This window comes from Hetaerina americana, unplaced genomic scaffold (assembly GCF_022747635.1).
Source record: "Hetaerina americana unplaced genomic scaffold, ioHetAmer1.1.p SCAF_16, whole genome shotgun sequence".
In the NCBI taxonomy this organism is placed as follows: Eukaryota; Metazoa; Arthropoda; class Insecta; order Odonata; family Calopterygidae; genus Hetaerina; species Hetaerina americana.
In genome coordinates, this window is record NW_027286719.1 from 1,864,319 (window position 1) to 1,879,894 (window position 15,576).

At 35.5% G+C, this 15,576-nt stretch overlaps 1 protein-coding gene across 3 annotated transcripts in view; it reads right to left on the bottom strand.

The window, feature by feature from the left end:
* Window positions 1-3,394: 3,394 nt before the first annotated feature.
* The window catches only part of LOC139686978 (CTTNBP2 N-terminal-like protein), a 73,861-nt gene continuing 61,679 nt past the window's right edge, over window positions 3,395-15,576 (bottom strand). The window contains exons 11-12 of one of the 3 annotated variants that reach the window (XR_011700580.1): window positions 4,796-4,967; window positions 3,396-4,705 (exon numbers count right to left, since the gene is read on the bottom strand). Coding sequence is in view for 2 of the 3 variants with exons in the window: in XM_071584025.1 (XP_071440126.1) it covers window positions 4,956-4,967 (12 nt within the window). In the remaining variant the exon portion in view is untranslated. Of the gene's footprint in view, window positions 4,968-15,576 lie in introns of all 3 variants that reach the window. The other 2 variants (XM_071584025.1, XM_071584024.1) reach the window with 2 other exon arrangements.

The following is a 15,576-nucleotide window of genomic DNA, read 5'->3' on the forward strand; positions in this document are numbered from 1 at the left end:
AAGCAGGCAATTTTTGATAGCATTAGTCAAATTTAAAATATTCAGAGGGCTAGTGGATCCTTTTCAGTTAACAAATTATACGAGTCCAAGGAAATCAGCATCATAAAAATGTCCAATTCCTTCCCCAAAAAAGGCAGGATTATGTATTTTTACAGCTTCTATGGACAATACAATAGTTTCTCCACATATTTTTCCAGTGATATATGCAAGGTAGCTCTAGATTTTCATCCACTGACTTGGATAACTTTGTGAAATGTTATTTGAATTATGCCTTGAATTCTGCAAGTGGCTTATCTATCATTTGAAAGCATTAAAACATTTTTAGACTAAACAGTTTAGTGGTTTAAGTACCTGCTTCCTGTCTCGGAAATTGTAATTTCCATTATTTTCATTTAGTTCCACCGAGTCATTCCATGATTCCATTGGGTCAAATTTTAATTCAAGGTAATAATCTCCGTCAACACACACTTTCAATGTCCTCCTCATTTCAAGTTTATTATTTTCAAATCAGGGCACTATGAACTGGGGACTGTTGGAGTAGTGCTTTTGGAAAAGAAATGTTTAGAGGGGGGGCTTCTTCATGGTAGATGACCTATCATCTCTCGAAAATTTCCTTTCCATTTGTCCCACTCCACAAGTCCCTAGCACAAATTTCCATCTACAACTTTACAAAATACACTCTCACACTTATTCTTTCACATTCAACAATAGCCACTACATTCAGAGCCCTTGGTATGCCAATTCCAAAATTCTCTCTCCAACCATATCCTGTAACCCTTACTTTGGCTAAGATTTATAGATGATATTTTTCTCGTTTGGCAACATGGCATGGACTCCCTTAAATTTTTATCTCTTCCCTCAACACAAATTCCTCTGATATAGTTGACCTTTGAGCACAATAACACTGGAAAATATCAAGCCCATGCTACTTGCAATTGAAGATCATCGATTGATTTCCCGCCAACTAAAAAGTGCTCTTGGAATCCCCAACACTTGTGCTTCGAAGATTCTAACTGAGAAATTGGGAATGACTTGCTGTTGAGTAGCGACTGGCTTCTTTACCAGTGCATTCATCGATCCTTGTGCAACAGTTTCGGTGGTTTCAGTTTTTCAGTGGTATCCCAATCCCTACTTGAGGTGCTTTGTGGAGAGCACTTTGAGTGAGTACGACGTCCGCCGGATGGAACGTTAAAACTGCAGACCCCTTAGCACCTTTTGACAAGAGTAGGCTGATGCGGACGCCGGGTTACTCTCCACCCTTCCTTTTCCATCCATCCCTTCAGCGTAAATGACCTTAGCAGTCGGTCGCCTCCCACAAAACTACTACTACTCAGTTTCAGCAAAACACTAGATAACCTAACTTTTAGATATTTGATGATTATGGGAATTTGTGATAGAAAAATGATGGTAACATTGCACAACAGTAAAAAAGAATAGTAATTATAAAACAAAATGATACTTTGGGCACTAAACAATGCGAAGCTTCTTTGTAAATTTTGCGTGAATGTTTCTTTAGGGAGTTCACTTGTATGAGGGGGTACCCAAAAGTAACCGAAATAGTGCTGCGGTTGGCAGAGCTTAGATAGTATGCATTTCTTCCGCTAGTTGAGCATAGTGCAACTCATTACAAGTTATAGGAAGGCATTGTTGTCAACTAGGAAGGTTAAGTTCAGTCATAACAATTTCTTCCGTATAAGCAGTTTTTCTTGATCCTTATTTTTTTGTCATGGTGGATTTAAGTGAACAATGCACCGCTGTGAAATTTTGCTCCTTGTAAGGGAAAAATGCTGCAGAAACTGTTGTGATGTCAAAAGCAGCTTACAATGATTGTGCAATGGGAAAAACTCAAGTGTATCAATAGTCTTCTCATTTCAAAGAAGGTGAAATGCTAATTGGTGACAAACCTTGTTCAGGATGCTTGCCAACATCTAATTTTAAGGAAAATGTTGAAAAAGTTCATGCAATCGTGCTTGAAGATCAATGATGGACAATTGAATACATTGGTAAGTTATCTGGAATAATATAGAGCTTGGGTAAGCAAATTTTGCTGGTAGATTTGAAGATGAGAAGGGTCACTGTGAAATTCAAGCCTTGGGTCCTGACGGAACAGCAAAAAGTGAATCGAATTGAAACTTGCCGTGCATTGAAAGACAATCTCCGAACCGACCCAAATTTTCTTAAATGGTTTTTTCTCACTCCATGCGATTTCTTCTTGTTTCCGCAAATGAAAAGGACATAGAAGGGCAATATTTTGATGAAGTGGAAACGTTAAAGAAAAAACGAGGCGGGAGCTGTCCGGTATCACAAATGAGTTTGAAAAATGTTTATTAGGAATGGAATCGGAGATTGGACAAATGTATTAAGTGCAATGGAGAGTCGTTCGAAAGTGATAGGGGGATGCTTGTTAAGAAAATTAAATACATAGCTTTAACAAAAGTAATTCTGGTTATTTTTGGGTACCCCCTCGTATACACCAATGTTTTGGAATTCAATAAAATATAAACAAGACAAATCTTATGAAACAGAAGGTATTGAAATCAACACTTCAGAACAGGTCAAATGTTGACGCATTACACTGACATTATACCTCTTTCATGGAGTACACACATTCAAGGAACACGCGGGCCAGGCTAAAAGACTCTTGGTTTCGTTATACAAATTGTAGAAATATCAAATAAGAAGTAAGATATTTACTACGCTTTAGTTAGGCCAATTTTGGAAATTGGGCAAGATTCTGAGATCCATGGGAGAAAATGTTAATTTAGGAATTGGAAAGGTTCAGAGAAAATATGCTTAATTTGTTATAAGTTGCCACAAGAAGAGAATATGCATGACTATTATCTTGGAGGAATTGGGTCTCAAGCCTTGCTGATTTTAAGTTTCCTTGTGATACAGGGGGAACTTTTATGCCACCAAATTATATTGGTAGATTTGAGGACTGGGATAAAATTATGGAGATTAGATATCATTGCATTCAGAGATTCAAGTACTTGTTCTCCCCTCTCACAATACATTGTCACAACAAAATCAAACCCAGATGCTTGTAAAACTTGAATCAATATAATTTTGATGACATGCTCATTACATGATTTGAGAGGACTATAGGAACTATCTCTAATTTCATGAGAAATTAATTTTTCTTCTGATTAATAAATCGTTTAATAGAAACAAGAAAGCTGTTTGCATACACTTTCTTGTTCCTGCATGGTACTTCCTTACCTGTGGAAAATAGTTTTTATTAAAGGAATAGTGACATTTCCAAAAATTTGATTGCAAATAATTCTTAAGCGGTAGAATTAAAAATATTTTTCTAGGATTATTTCAAATGCTGAGAAATGGTTCAACAAAATTTGAAGACTCCCAAAAATGATGCTCAATACATAGAATAAATAAATTTGATTTTCTACATCATCAAAATATGGCAAAACCATATATATTGTCATTTTATTATAAAGGTTTACATCAATGTGTTTCATATTTGTCCTAATTCAACGATTTCAATCAAATGCAATTATTTATAATTAGAAAGATGAAGGGATATAGAGACAACAGTTTTAAGATGAAAATGCTTACACAACTCTATGTCACAGAAGAAAAAACTGCTAAAACATTTCATTGCCCAGAATTGCATTTTCACCTCACAGCTTTACTTTCTCTCTTGTCTACAAAATGTACACATTTAAATTAAATTACTTCACTAATCATGTATCCTTGAATCATCCACAATTAAAAAAACGTTTAAAGATTATCTTTGGTAAAACAAAGCACTAATTATTGTCCCCTTTTCTTTCCAATTTTATACAAAAATAACATAAAGGGTCAGAAGTGTGGCAATGGACCAGGGCAAAATAAGGAGGATTTGATAATTCACAGTCAGTTTAACATTTTAGAATGATACAATAAAATTATTAAGATCCATACAAACATTTTACTTATCACAAACTCAATTCTTAATCCTGCGGCTAAAATTTAACGGCAAGAAAAATATTTTGTGAGAAGAGGTGGAGATACAATTCAACTATTCCCACCATTCTCCCCCTCTCTCTAGATGCAGAATAGACCCATTCTCAACCCCCTCCCTCCTCCCCCATAGCTCTTCCTTGACTGAGCAGCTGCTAATATTTGATTGCTGAAGAGTTTACACGTTTACATAAAAAAAACAAACAACAGCAAACTATTTCTTTTTGGAATCACCCACTCAATTTGATGTGTAAAAAATTTTTAAGAGTCCAGTATGTCTGCCTCTCTAGGAGAAAAAGCAAAATACTGATTACATGTTTCCCATTTAAGTTGATTTTCAAGCCATTAAAATAAATATCTAGTTAAGGGTGAGTACAGTTGGCAAATTCAAATGTCGAAACAAATTCAATGCACCCACCATCTGGCCTATGATCACATACACACATACATACATACACACACACACACACCCACACACACACTATTTCAGTCACAATTTACAGCAACATGTTTGCATTTGGTATCTAACATATATTTACTAGTTACAATTTTCTTTTCTTTAATCTCTATTACGTGAAATAAGTATTTTTTTTTTAACAGTAGTTGAAATTCTAAACAATTCACTTGTGATGCACCCTAAAACAGGCAACAGTTCAAGTCACAGTTTCTCCGGTAGTATTTCAAACCATATGCATAGTTCTTTAAACCATTACTCTAGGGAACTGGAAGTAGGTAACATAAGGACCTAAAAATTAAATTTTACTTCTGCAATGGCACAAAATTAACAAATGTAAATAACAGATATAAAAATGATAATAATATTTTAAACACTCACTAATCAGATGCCTTAGTTGAAACAGCGTCTTGTTGAAGTTGTGGCCCCAAAGCCACAAAATTATTATCTTTAAAGTTCCCATTAAAAGTTGCAGGCACACAATGAGGAGGGGTGGATTCTACAGAATTGGAAGCTTGAGCATTGGTGGTTGCACTAGAAGCTATGTCAGGACCTGTCATACAAGAGAGAAATACATTCAAATAGCATACCCATGAGACAATAAAAAAAGTTTTAAGTATTAGTTCACATGAGGGCTGATATTTAACATTATACTTCATCTATAGAATTCCCACTCTGTTAGTGATCCAAATATTAAATTTACATTATTATGAATTCCAGAACATCTTAGAGTGAAAGTATTGCATTGAGGTAATCTATATAGGTTTAAGCTTTCTAATTGAAAGAAAAACCAATGAGAACTACTAATACCTTAATTTTGACAAGATTAAACAAAATAAAAAACAGGTAAACATTGAAAAAATACAAATAACATCTACTGCTCAATACTTCTGAATAACCTTAAAAATTGATCATGATATTGGAAATGTTAATTCTGCTAATCATTATTTACAAAATGCCCTCCAAATCAAATCACTATAGAGAAGATGTGAGCCAAAGGTTAAAAAAATTGTACTACACAATTCACTTGATAGTTACCATAAATCCTATTGCAAACTGATATTTTTAGGGAATAATTTTAAGAGGAGGAAAACATTTACTTAGAAAGATGGTACTCTTATACTTGCACATTTTGAAGTGCATACCTTTATAAATGTATCTCTGACAATTATATAAACTACAAAACCTGGCATACAAGAGTATTATGGGTAGATATTAATATTTATACAGTTTTTAAATCATTAAAATAAATAAATCTTAAAATGGTATTAGGTCAATCCATATCAAAACATTTAAAATAACATTGTCCTTGGCCTCAATGATTTCAAAGAGCATTTCAGCAGTTGGTTCAGGGCCATCAAAATGTCTATGATACTCAATGTTTCTATAATTATCATACCTATTGTCAGTAACAAAGTCACTCTGTTAAGCCATCAATGTAGTCGTGAATTGGCACCCATTATTGGCTACAAATCCTCAACTGCCCATTTTAAAGGAAATTCGTTTTCAAAACATTTCGATACTTTTTGGTTGAGGAGCCAACCAATCACATTTAATAGAAAAAACTCCCATCTACGAAGCAAAGCCAAAATCTAATGACAATAATTTGGTCAGGGTGACACTAGGCATTTAAAATTTTCCTGATCATTGAGGTGAAATAGAAATCCACTGACACATTGGATGAAATGGCTAAGATACAACCCTTCTAACAGTTTGTGTTTGACTGAATATCATGGACAATGCTTTACAAGTTTCCGAGGATAGGGAACTAGATTGAAATAATGTTTCTGGTTTACACAATTTCAGTATAACATGTATTATTTTTCTTCAAAGTCAGGAATGGCACATGAAATGAATTCTTGAATGATCAATTTCTATAAACATTGCCAAGATAATATTTAAGTAAATTTGCAGCAAACTTTTAGGGAAGCTAGTTCCCAATTAAGAGGCAAGCATACTGAATTCAAGGCTAAACATAGCATTCAAGGCTGCATGAGTTTAGAGAATGGCCAAGCATGAACAGTTGAGCTCGAGTCTATCGCCCCATTACTTAATCACTTTACTTTCTCCATCCATCTATGTATGCTCCTCAAAAAATAGTTGCCAAGAGGCATAATCTTATTTTTCTCATCCCAGGGCAAAGTGCATACGGCCGGGTGCAATTGCCCTTATGAATGCAGTCACCAAGGAATCGCTATAATTGGTCCCAGTTCCTTATTCTCACCATGGCAACTATCAAATCCATGCCACCCCAGAAGAGGAGTGATTTATACTAAATGAAATTATTGCAAACTCCAGAAGGGGATAAATTCTGAACTATTCCTTCATTTGGCCCGGCAGAGGCACAAAGGCAAAATCGAAAGAAAGGCCACTGCATGGAAAAAGTAATAATGTTTTGACCACATCCAATTTTTTCTCATACCAACAGGCAATTTATTTAAAATGATTAATTGTGAGTCTGAATTGGCACGACGGTAAAAATGAAGGAAATACATAATTATCTTGCAACATAAGTGTACAGACAAATCCATGTTCAACTGGATCAGTTATGTATCCCACGTTCAGGTCTGAAGAAAAATTCCTTCACCTGCACAAACGCAAATCATATGAAATACAGGCTATAGGTATTACAATATTTTTTTCAATTCCTAATTCTCTCATTGGGACAATTATATTTCCTTATTATCATAAAATAAGAATTTCTCAAATCACATCTATGGTTTTAGATAGCATAAATCCTTCGCAGATGCTCTATTCTCCTTCATTAACAGTGTATTTCAGACTAAAGATGGAAAAGAATGTATTTGTCATCTTTATAGACCTAAACAAATAATACGATATGGTTAGTTATTGTTTACTCCTCAGTAAGCTAGAGAGGTCAGGTAAAGTAGTGGTTTCCTTCATACCTAAACGATAGGAAATAGATGATGTCATTGGGGTTCTTTCAGACCTCTTCCAATAACATGTGGTGGACCTCCAAGCATCAATCCTGGTAACACTTCTCTTTCTAGTATTTATAAATCATTTATCTTTAAAATCTTCCTTTAGCTAGAAATTATACACCAAAATTATTAATTTTTGTGGTAAAAATCTTACATAACAGTGTTAATTATTTTGTTCTACGAATGTATACCTCATCTGGACAATGCAGTGAATGAAATAACCAATGGGATAAATAAAAATTTGATTTCTGTTCAATTCCATATCTCTGAGGTTTTGCAAATCTTAAGCATTAATCATCACAAGTTAAACCCTTGAAGATTCTTTCTAACATGGTTCACAACCAGCCTCACCTATTCCAAATGAAACAGCTACTGCCATTTTCAGATGGCTGTGACTGCTCTCTCCAAGACTGCTCGTGGAACCCCTCAATGCCCTCATGACCCATCTGCCCTCCTCTACCCACACTACTTCCTCCTCTCCCCTCTGACCTCTCTCTATCCTTCCCTTCCTCTGCACACTGCTTTTGAATCACTTCCCCGACTATCCCGAGAAACTTCGGAAAGAGCAAAAGAGTCACGAGCAGCCTCTATGGAAACATTCCTTAATTAGTGAGGTGCCTCAAAAACAGAATGCTCACTCAATTAATCCATCACTAGCCAAAACCAATAACTGTTTTTTATGAGCCAGGAGTAACGATAACAGCAATTTTGAGTAAGTAGCTCTGGGAAGCTAGTGATATCATTGACCAGTCTTTGAGGAATGGAGGTTGTTAGCCAAGGAATGCTACCAAAAGGAGGTTGGCACAGAGAATTACAGAAAGGGCAAGAAAAAAATATTGCCATTCACCTTTCTACACTAAAAGAGGATTACAGTAAGACTATATTTCAGCATTGCACCTGCAATGCTTGGTTATCACCAAAGACTTTTGAACATCACGATTATAAGAAACTAGGTTTGAGACAGATTGATGAAACTTTTGAGCAACAGTTGGGATTGGAGTGATTGAAACATTACAAGCTTCTGTTTATGGGGAGGTGTGTAAATTCTATGTTTTGATTGCTTACTAATAAAAGTTTTTGATAACTGTTTTCATTATCCTCATATCAGCAAATGAAGATGGCAGGTAATTTAATGAGAAAGTCATATTTAAATGTACATTTGTTAAATTAAAAAAGAAGTTATACATTTCAATATCTGCACAAAGAGATTAAACCCGCAATGTATTATGGGTGTGATATATAATCTCAAGCCAATCACCTGCCATGTTCTTGTTATAATAATAATGCAATCACTGACGCGCGCCACAAAATATTGTAATATGCCTAACAGAATATGAAATTTATTTTGTGAATCGGTTGAATTATTCAATTTGGAGCTCAAAAATGTGATTTATTGAATTCAAATATCACACTTGTCCCATAACATATGGGATGATTCAAAATCACCCCATATTTACCCAAAATATTTAAGTATTACATTCATGCATATTTATGAATTAATGCATAGTTTGCATATTTTAGCACAAATCAAAGTATATTTTATCATCACCTATGAAAAGATCATTTCCTCTCTTTTCTTTTCGAGCATATTTTTCACAACATGAGAACTAAGTTGCAAAACCAATAGCAACTGAAAAGAAATTACAAAGTTTCACGCCCTCCTCTAATATTTAAAAGGGCCAAAAGGGCATCATCTCATTGATTTGTTGGTCATTAGAGAAGAGACATAAGTTGCCATTTTGCTTTTCTTTGGAATAGAACCTTAAGAATAAATTCTAAGCATATTGGCAAGTTGACACGCTAAATCTGATTAAAATATATTTATCAAAGTTATATTCAGAAAAAAATTTCACCAACTTCACTGTTTTCATTTTTTGGCAAACAAGTTTTGACAAAAAAGTTCCAGGACTGATGATTTATACAATAATTAAAAACATGACAACTCAGACAATATTAACCCCTTCAAAGTACTGCATCTGGCTAGCCACATACTTCTCCCAATTGCCCTTTCCACCACTTGACGCATGTGGCAAATAAGTTCCTGGAATCTTGTTTAGTTCCTCCAGTGATTTATTCTATAGCCCCTAGATTGAGTAAACACTTGTCCACCAAGGGGGACAACAAGACTGGAAAATATAAAAAAATCAATAGCGGCCAAATCAGGTGAGTATTACGGCCGAAAAGGACTTTGATTCCATTTTTGGTGCCAAACTCACGAACAACAAGGGCTGCATTGGGAATGCAAGGAATGCATTGGGAGTATCGTCGGGGGGCTTTATCCCAAATTATCTTCAATATTCGTTGTTGACAGTTGCTCAGAATGAGGGTCATCTGTGATTGACTCCCAGCCACCCTTGAACCTTTTCCCACACCTCACAGCACCTTGAACAACTTAAAACTTCCTGCCCACAAGCAATCTGCTCTTCATTCAAACTTGTTCCAAATTTGCTTACGGCAAAACAATTAGCTCCAAAACAAGTTGACAACAATCCAAAACAAGGAATCAATTGCAGAGTTTCTCTTCTGAACAACGTCGCCAACCACAATATAACACAATGACTAATTGATATGTGATTTTATTAATTCTACATGCTGCTGGTCAGCACTACTAAGAGAATTTAAAAGAAACCAACTCCAATTGGTACATAAGCAGCCTAAACTACATGGCAGGAACTGTATTACGGGGAAAATAATGCTGATGATAGAGCTGACTTCACACTACGAAGGAGGGAAAGGTGCGACGAGCTAGTCAAGGCCACCCAAGAGCATCTACAATTATTTTTTTAGCACAGTTTGTGCCGGCTCGTGCTTTATTTAAAGTGAGCATGATAAACCCATGAACTCTAAACTAGCCGACTCCTTCAATTACAAGTAATCAAATTAGGGAGGAAAAATTACAAGAAATTGTTTGAGGAAGGCAAACACTATATTCCACTTTAGAGGAAATTTTCCAAAATATATTGTTAATACAGTAGCAGTTACATTAAATACTACACACAATATGTATGGGCTAATTCACACAAGCACTAACATCAATACTCACTGATCTAAAATTGCTCCTCTACACACCATAACACAAAATTACTTACTTGGCAAGCATCTGCACATTGCTGTCTATTCCTCCTGGTCCTTAACAAGACTGGATGAACAAACAAGACTAGAATTTACACATACAAATGGACATGTAATGTGAACAAAAAATATTCTTCACCATATTCATTGCCATCGGCTGGTATGCATTTGGTTCACAATTTGGTTATTAATGTATAAGTATGCAGTGCTAGAGCATAGACTTAGATTATCACTGAATTATTTTTTATTCCATGCACAAAATGATGTGAGCATTGCTCCATGAGCAGTGAGGCCAACCTGAAAGGACAATATTTCCAAAGGAATCCCCACACTTTGCATGCTTCTCCCGCCCAATAGTTTAAATTACAGCAGAAAGCCCACTTTTCTCCCTCGGTTGACACCATGCAAGCAGGTACGCAGTGCAAACATATCATCCATCAGCCTGCAAAATTACATCTACAATCTCAATTTATCAATAGTTCCAAGTAGAGGAAACATATCTAAAAATTGTAACACTATGATAACAAATTATGAAGCAAATGACATTTATGCATATTATTTTTCTACTGTGCATATTAATTCAGGCGCTTAAGCAGTGAAAGCATTCTTTCCATCACGGCTGAAGTTCATGCAATCTCTACTCATGTGATCTTTTTAATTACCATGCGAACCACCTTGGAATATTTCACACACACACACACACACACACGTGTCACACCACTCCTCATTTGATCTTTCATGCAAAGGCATTCCAGTTTCCTCAAGCTTGAATTTCACATGCAAGACCTTATTCATCCATGCAACCCTAATTTCGGTTGCAATATCTATTGCAATGACATTTGATTCACTATAATGTAGACAGATTTGCTTTGGAATCAAACATATTAATGTGTTGAACCCCCTACTGATTGCACTTGGAAGCATTTGGGAAATTGCCCCCAAATGGCTTCATGAGGTAATCCTGGGAACATGACAATATGAACAGATTTCACTGTTTATTCATAATCTCTTTTTGATGCCCAATCCGGCATCTTCTGCATATTCTCGGGAAATTACCAATTCTGCTGCCACCAAAGACCAACATCGCCCATTAAAGAGACCAGGTTCAAAAGCATAGTCCATTTCACATATGAATTCAAGAGAAATGGTGTCTCAAGGGCAAAATTTTTTTCGCCCACCAGACACCAATTATTTCTTAAGAGAGACAGCTGCTGGTTTTACAAATATGTTACTTTTTGCCCTTTCAACTGCAGCAACATTTTTAAAACTAACTTTCCAGAATCATGGGTAGAGGCTACTCCACTAGCCTCAGCCAACATCATTTATCTTCCATGTCGAAGAATCTATCTATTTCGCTTCCTGGTGAAAATTTTTGCTTCTCCTGCTCCTCTTGTCCTTTAAACTCACAGATTTGTAACTATTTGTCGAGCCTTTGGCTAAATGGTTTCAGTTTTGATGCTGGCACTTGTTCATCGGAACTTACTTTGGGTGCTGTTTCATAGAAACGTAGTCAAATGTGACACAGCTTTTCCATTACGATAAAATCTTTAATGTTTGCGTCTAAGAGTGCAAGAGCTGTTCTTTGTTTTTAATGAGAACACTGGAACAAAATATATATATTCAGAATTCCATTCATTTGGTACAAACTGTCTCAGTTTTAGGCGATTCTTTTTGGATAGTAAAGATTATCACTTCGCATTGGCGGATGAACTTCTTTTAAATATTGAGGAAAAGCTCAAATTATGACAACATCTACCATAAGCGCCAGATTTGGCCCCCAATGACTTTTCTCTATTTCCAAACTTGAAAGAAAAGCACTTTTTGAATGGCTTAAAAAAAGTTGGATAAATGCCAGAAAAAGTGTATTCAGCTAAAAGGAGAATATGTCGAAAAAAAGAAAAGAAAAAATCCACACAAGAGAGTGTTTTTCTTTTTTTATCCACAGGCTTATTGAGTGACTGATGTAATTTTATGGCAGAAGCATTTAGTTAAATAAAGCTTTGCAAATTCAACCAGGTAGGACTTCTAAAGGAAGATGTGAAGACCCTGACATATTGTGACTATGATTTTACGATGAAAAGATGAAGCGTAAGCTTTCCCATCAATTGGGAAATATAATAATGAAAGCTTTGGGAGTGTCAAGCAATTTAAAGATTCCACCCTTCCCTAGCCTGCCGAATTTGGAAGATGACAAGCTTTTCATTATATTCTCTGATACATTATAAAGATTGTGGCAAAAATTTAATAATTAAATGCCCAATGAATGCCATCCCTTAACTCCGTTACCACTCAAGCTTGTCATGGAAATGGGTTTCGGGTAGAATTTATAAACTTGCATAATAAATACTAAAATCAATAATTATTTATGTGCAGCAAATTATTCAATTATCAATTCATCCCAACAGTGCCCCTCATCATAGAATATTAGTTTTACTGTTGCTATGCTTTCAAGGAATCAAGATCGATAGAAAAATAGGAAATCCTTATGAGTAATGGATGAAATGTAGAGAATATGAAAGCAACTGCATCATTGCGACACATTAATAATGACTGATTTTCACTTATGAAGCAAATTAAGTTAAAAAATTCAATAAATATGCTGCCTGAAAGATACCATAACATAATAAATACTCTTTTTCATTGAAGAAATTTTCAAACATAAGGAACATGAAACACTTTTGAATTAGTTACCTTACGCTAACATAATGAAAGCTTTTAGCAGACGTAATGCTCATTTAACAGATCCGAAAACTGCTCACACAACTAATCATCCGAAATACTGTTGTTCCAGGGCAATGTTTACTTTAATAAGATTATGGAAAACAAAGAATTCTGTTCATTTAGCATACCAAAGAAATCAAGGACCATTATTCCATTAGACATGAAAAAATTTAGCGGGGCTCATCTCATGTCCTTCAAACATCCTGGCACTGATCAACACTCCTCAATGCAGATTTTCATAAATATGTATTGTGCCATTAGGAAGACAATATTGATGAAAAAATAAACAGGAGCCATATTTGAAAATTATGGGATAAGAGAAGCCGGCGTGCTTCATTTACAGAGTTAGTTTATTTTAGGCATTCAAAACAGAAACTACCAACTATTTTGCATTTGAGGAACCAAGGATAGGAAATCATTTTTTAGGCAAATACTCGTAATTGCCACACACAGTAAAAGCATTGTAGCTTACGCTGAGATAAAGCTGTTGTGAATGCAGCAGGAAGCATGGAAACTTGAAAAGAATATGAAGAATAGAAAGAGCATTTTGCAGGGGCTTTCCTCCCAGGGATATGACACCATTAAAACCTTCAGAGTTTTTAAAAGAATGTTAAAATCTCGTTATAATTCAGTCAAGACAATGAAGTAGATATATTATAAAGTAATAACAACCAAAGTAGAATTTCATCGACATAAATACACGGCCTTTTCCATGAAATATTAAGTTAATCAAAACCTTCAAAGAATCAAGCCTGACTATTAATGTATATTTTTAATATCACAATGTTGAACTATATATACCTTTAAAAATGAATAAAATTATTTACAGTAGAGAATAATTTATTTGAAACTCTTACACCCTCAGAAAAATGAGGTATATTCCTGCATGTTTCGAAGGAATGAACTGATTCAAGTGCATAATATTCTCTAATGCATTATATTCTAGTACTTCTAACTACAGCGATACCTCTCCTCTTTAACACTTTTGAGGGAGATGAAGGAAAAAATGCGTAAATGTGCTGGCAATGGAAGCAAAATCATAACCAGCTGTTCTATAAGATCATTTTATTTATCTTAGAAGAGATGGATCACTAAAACTGTGACAGAAATCAATGAACAAACAAAAGTCAACATATTAAATAGTTAACACTGCTACTGCTGATAGGAATATATATTACTTCCTTGAACAAATACACTTTGCATACACTCGTATTCCGTCCTTATCATACATAAAGCATTTGAAATTGTTGAAAAGAAAAATAGATATGACTAAGGTGGGCATATACCTGACATAATAACAAAATTCATACGCAATATATTACAGAATGAAAAAGAACACCACTTGGGAGAAGCAATCAATTCTTCGGCTGAACTCAATGGTTGGTAAAATTTTGACAAAAGACGAAAAATTTATGTATTCATCATAATCTGATTAGGAAGCATATTTGAAGAGTAAGGAACATATGGCCATTAAAAATATATTCATCAACAAAAGTTTTTCTTCATGGCTTTAGTTTCCTTCAAACCTACTTCAATTTTCTATGAAATCGCCGTTCTCTTCGAAGCAATTTTCAAGATGCTGCTCCAAATTCTTTAATCCCTCAGCATTGGAGCTTGCTTCTTGAGAATTGAACCAGTTTACAATGGGGGTCTCGAGTCCCTCGTCGTCTTCAAACTATTGCTCACCAAACCACTGTTTCAAGTGCAAGAAGAGGAAATAGTCGCTAGTTGCTAAGTCCATCTCGCCAATGGCAGTCGGAAAATGCTTGTCCACTCAGCTTTCTTTGCCCTTTGTGTTGGTTGTTAGGCATTTTCGGTATCCACCTAGCCCACACTCTGTGATATCCGAGCTTTTTCGTTGCAATTGCGTAAATAGTGGTGCATTCTATAGGAGGAAATTTATCAGTCAGAGCACAAGTCTTAAATCGTCAATCAGCTCACAGTTCTTGATCCACTCGTTAAACGATTTCATTGGTTTGGATCCTGAGCCTGCCAGTCTCCCCTGTGTCATGCACATTTGTGTGGCCATTTTGAAAGTCTCCACGCCACAGTCTTAACTTTTCCTTCACTCATTACAGCAGGTGCTTCGAACTACAGTCAGCTTCCGATGAATTTGGGTGGCTCATGGTCCTTTTGGCACACACAAATGGCATCACAGCACACACTTGGCAAATGGCAGGAGTAATGATTTTTGTAGATATTGCTAACTATATTCACCAACAGGAAAAGGACTACTGAATCAAAAAAATAACTCCAGTGGCTTTGAGTTAAGTTTGGAAAATTGGGTTCAGAGACCATGATCATGGTTAAGGATGATTGAAGAGATGAAGTAATGTCCCTAGGGATGTTTACCCACTGGCACGAGAAGTTCCAGGGAGGTGGAGAGGAGGTTGACCCCTAGGAATGCCCTTTGTTTGAATTCTATTC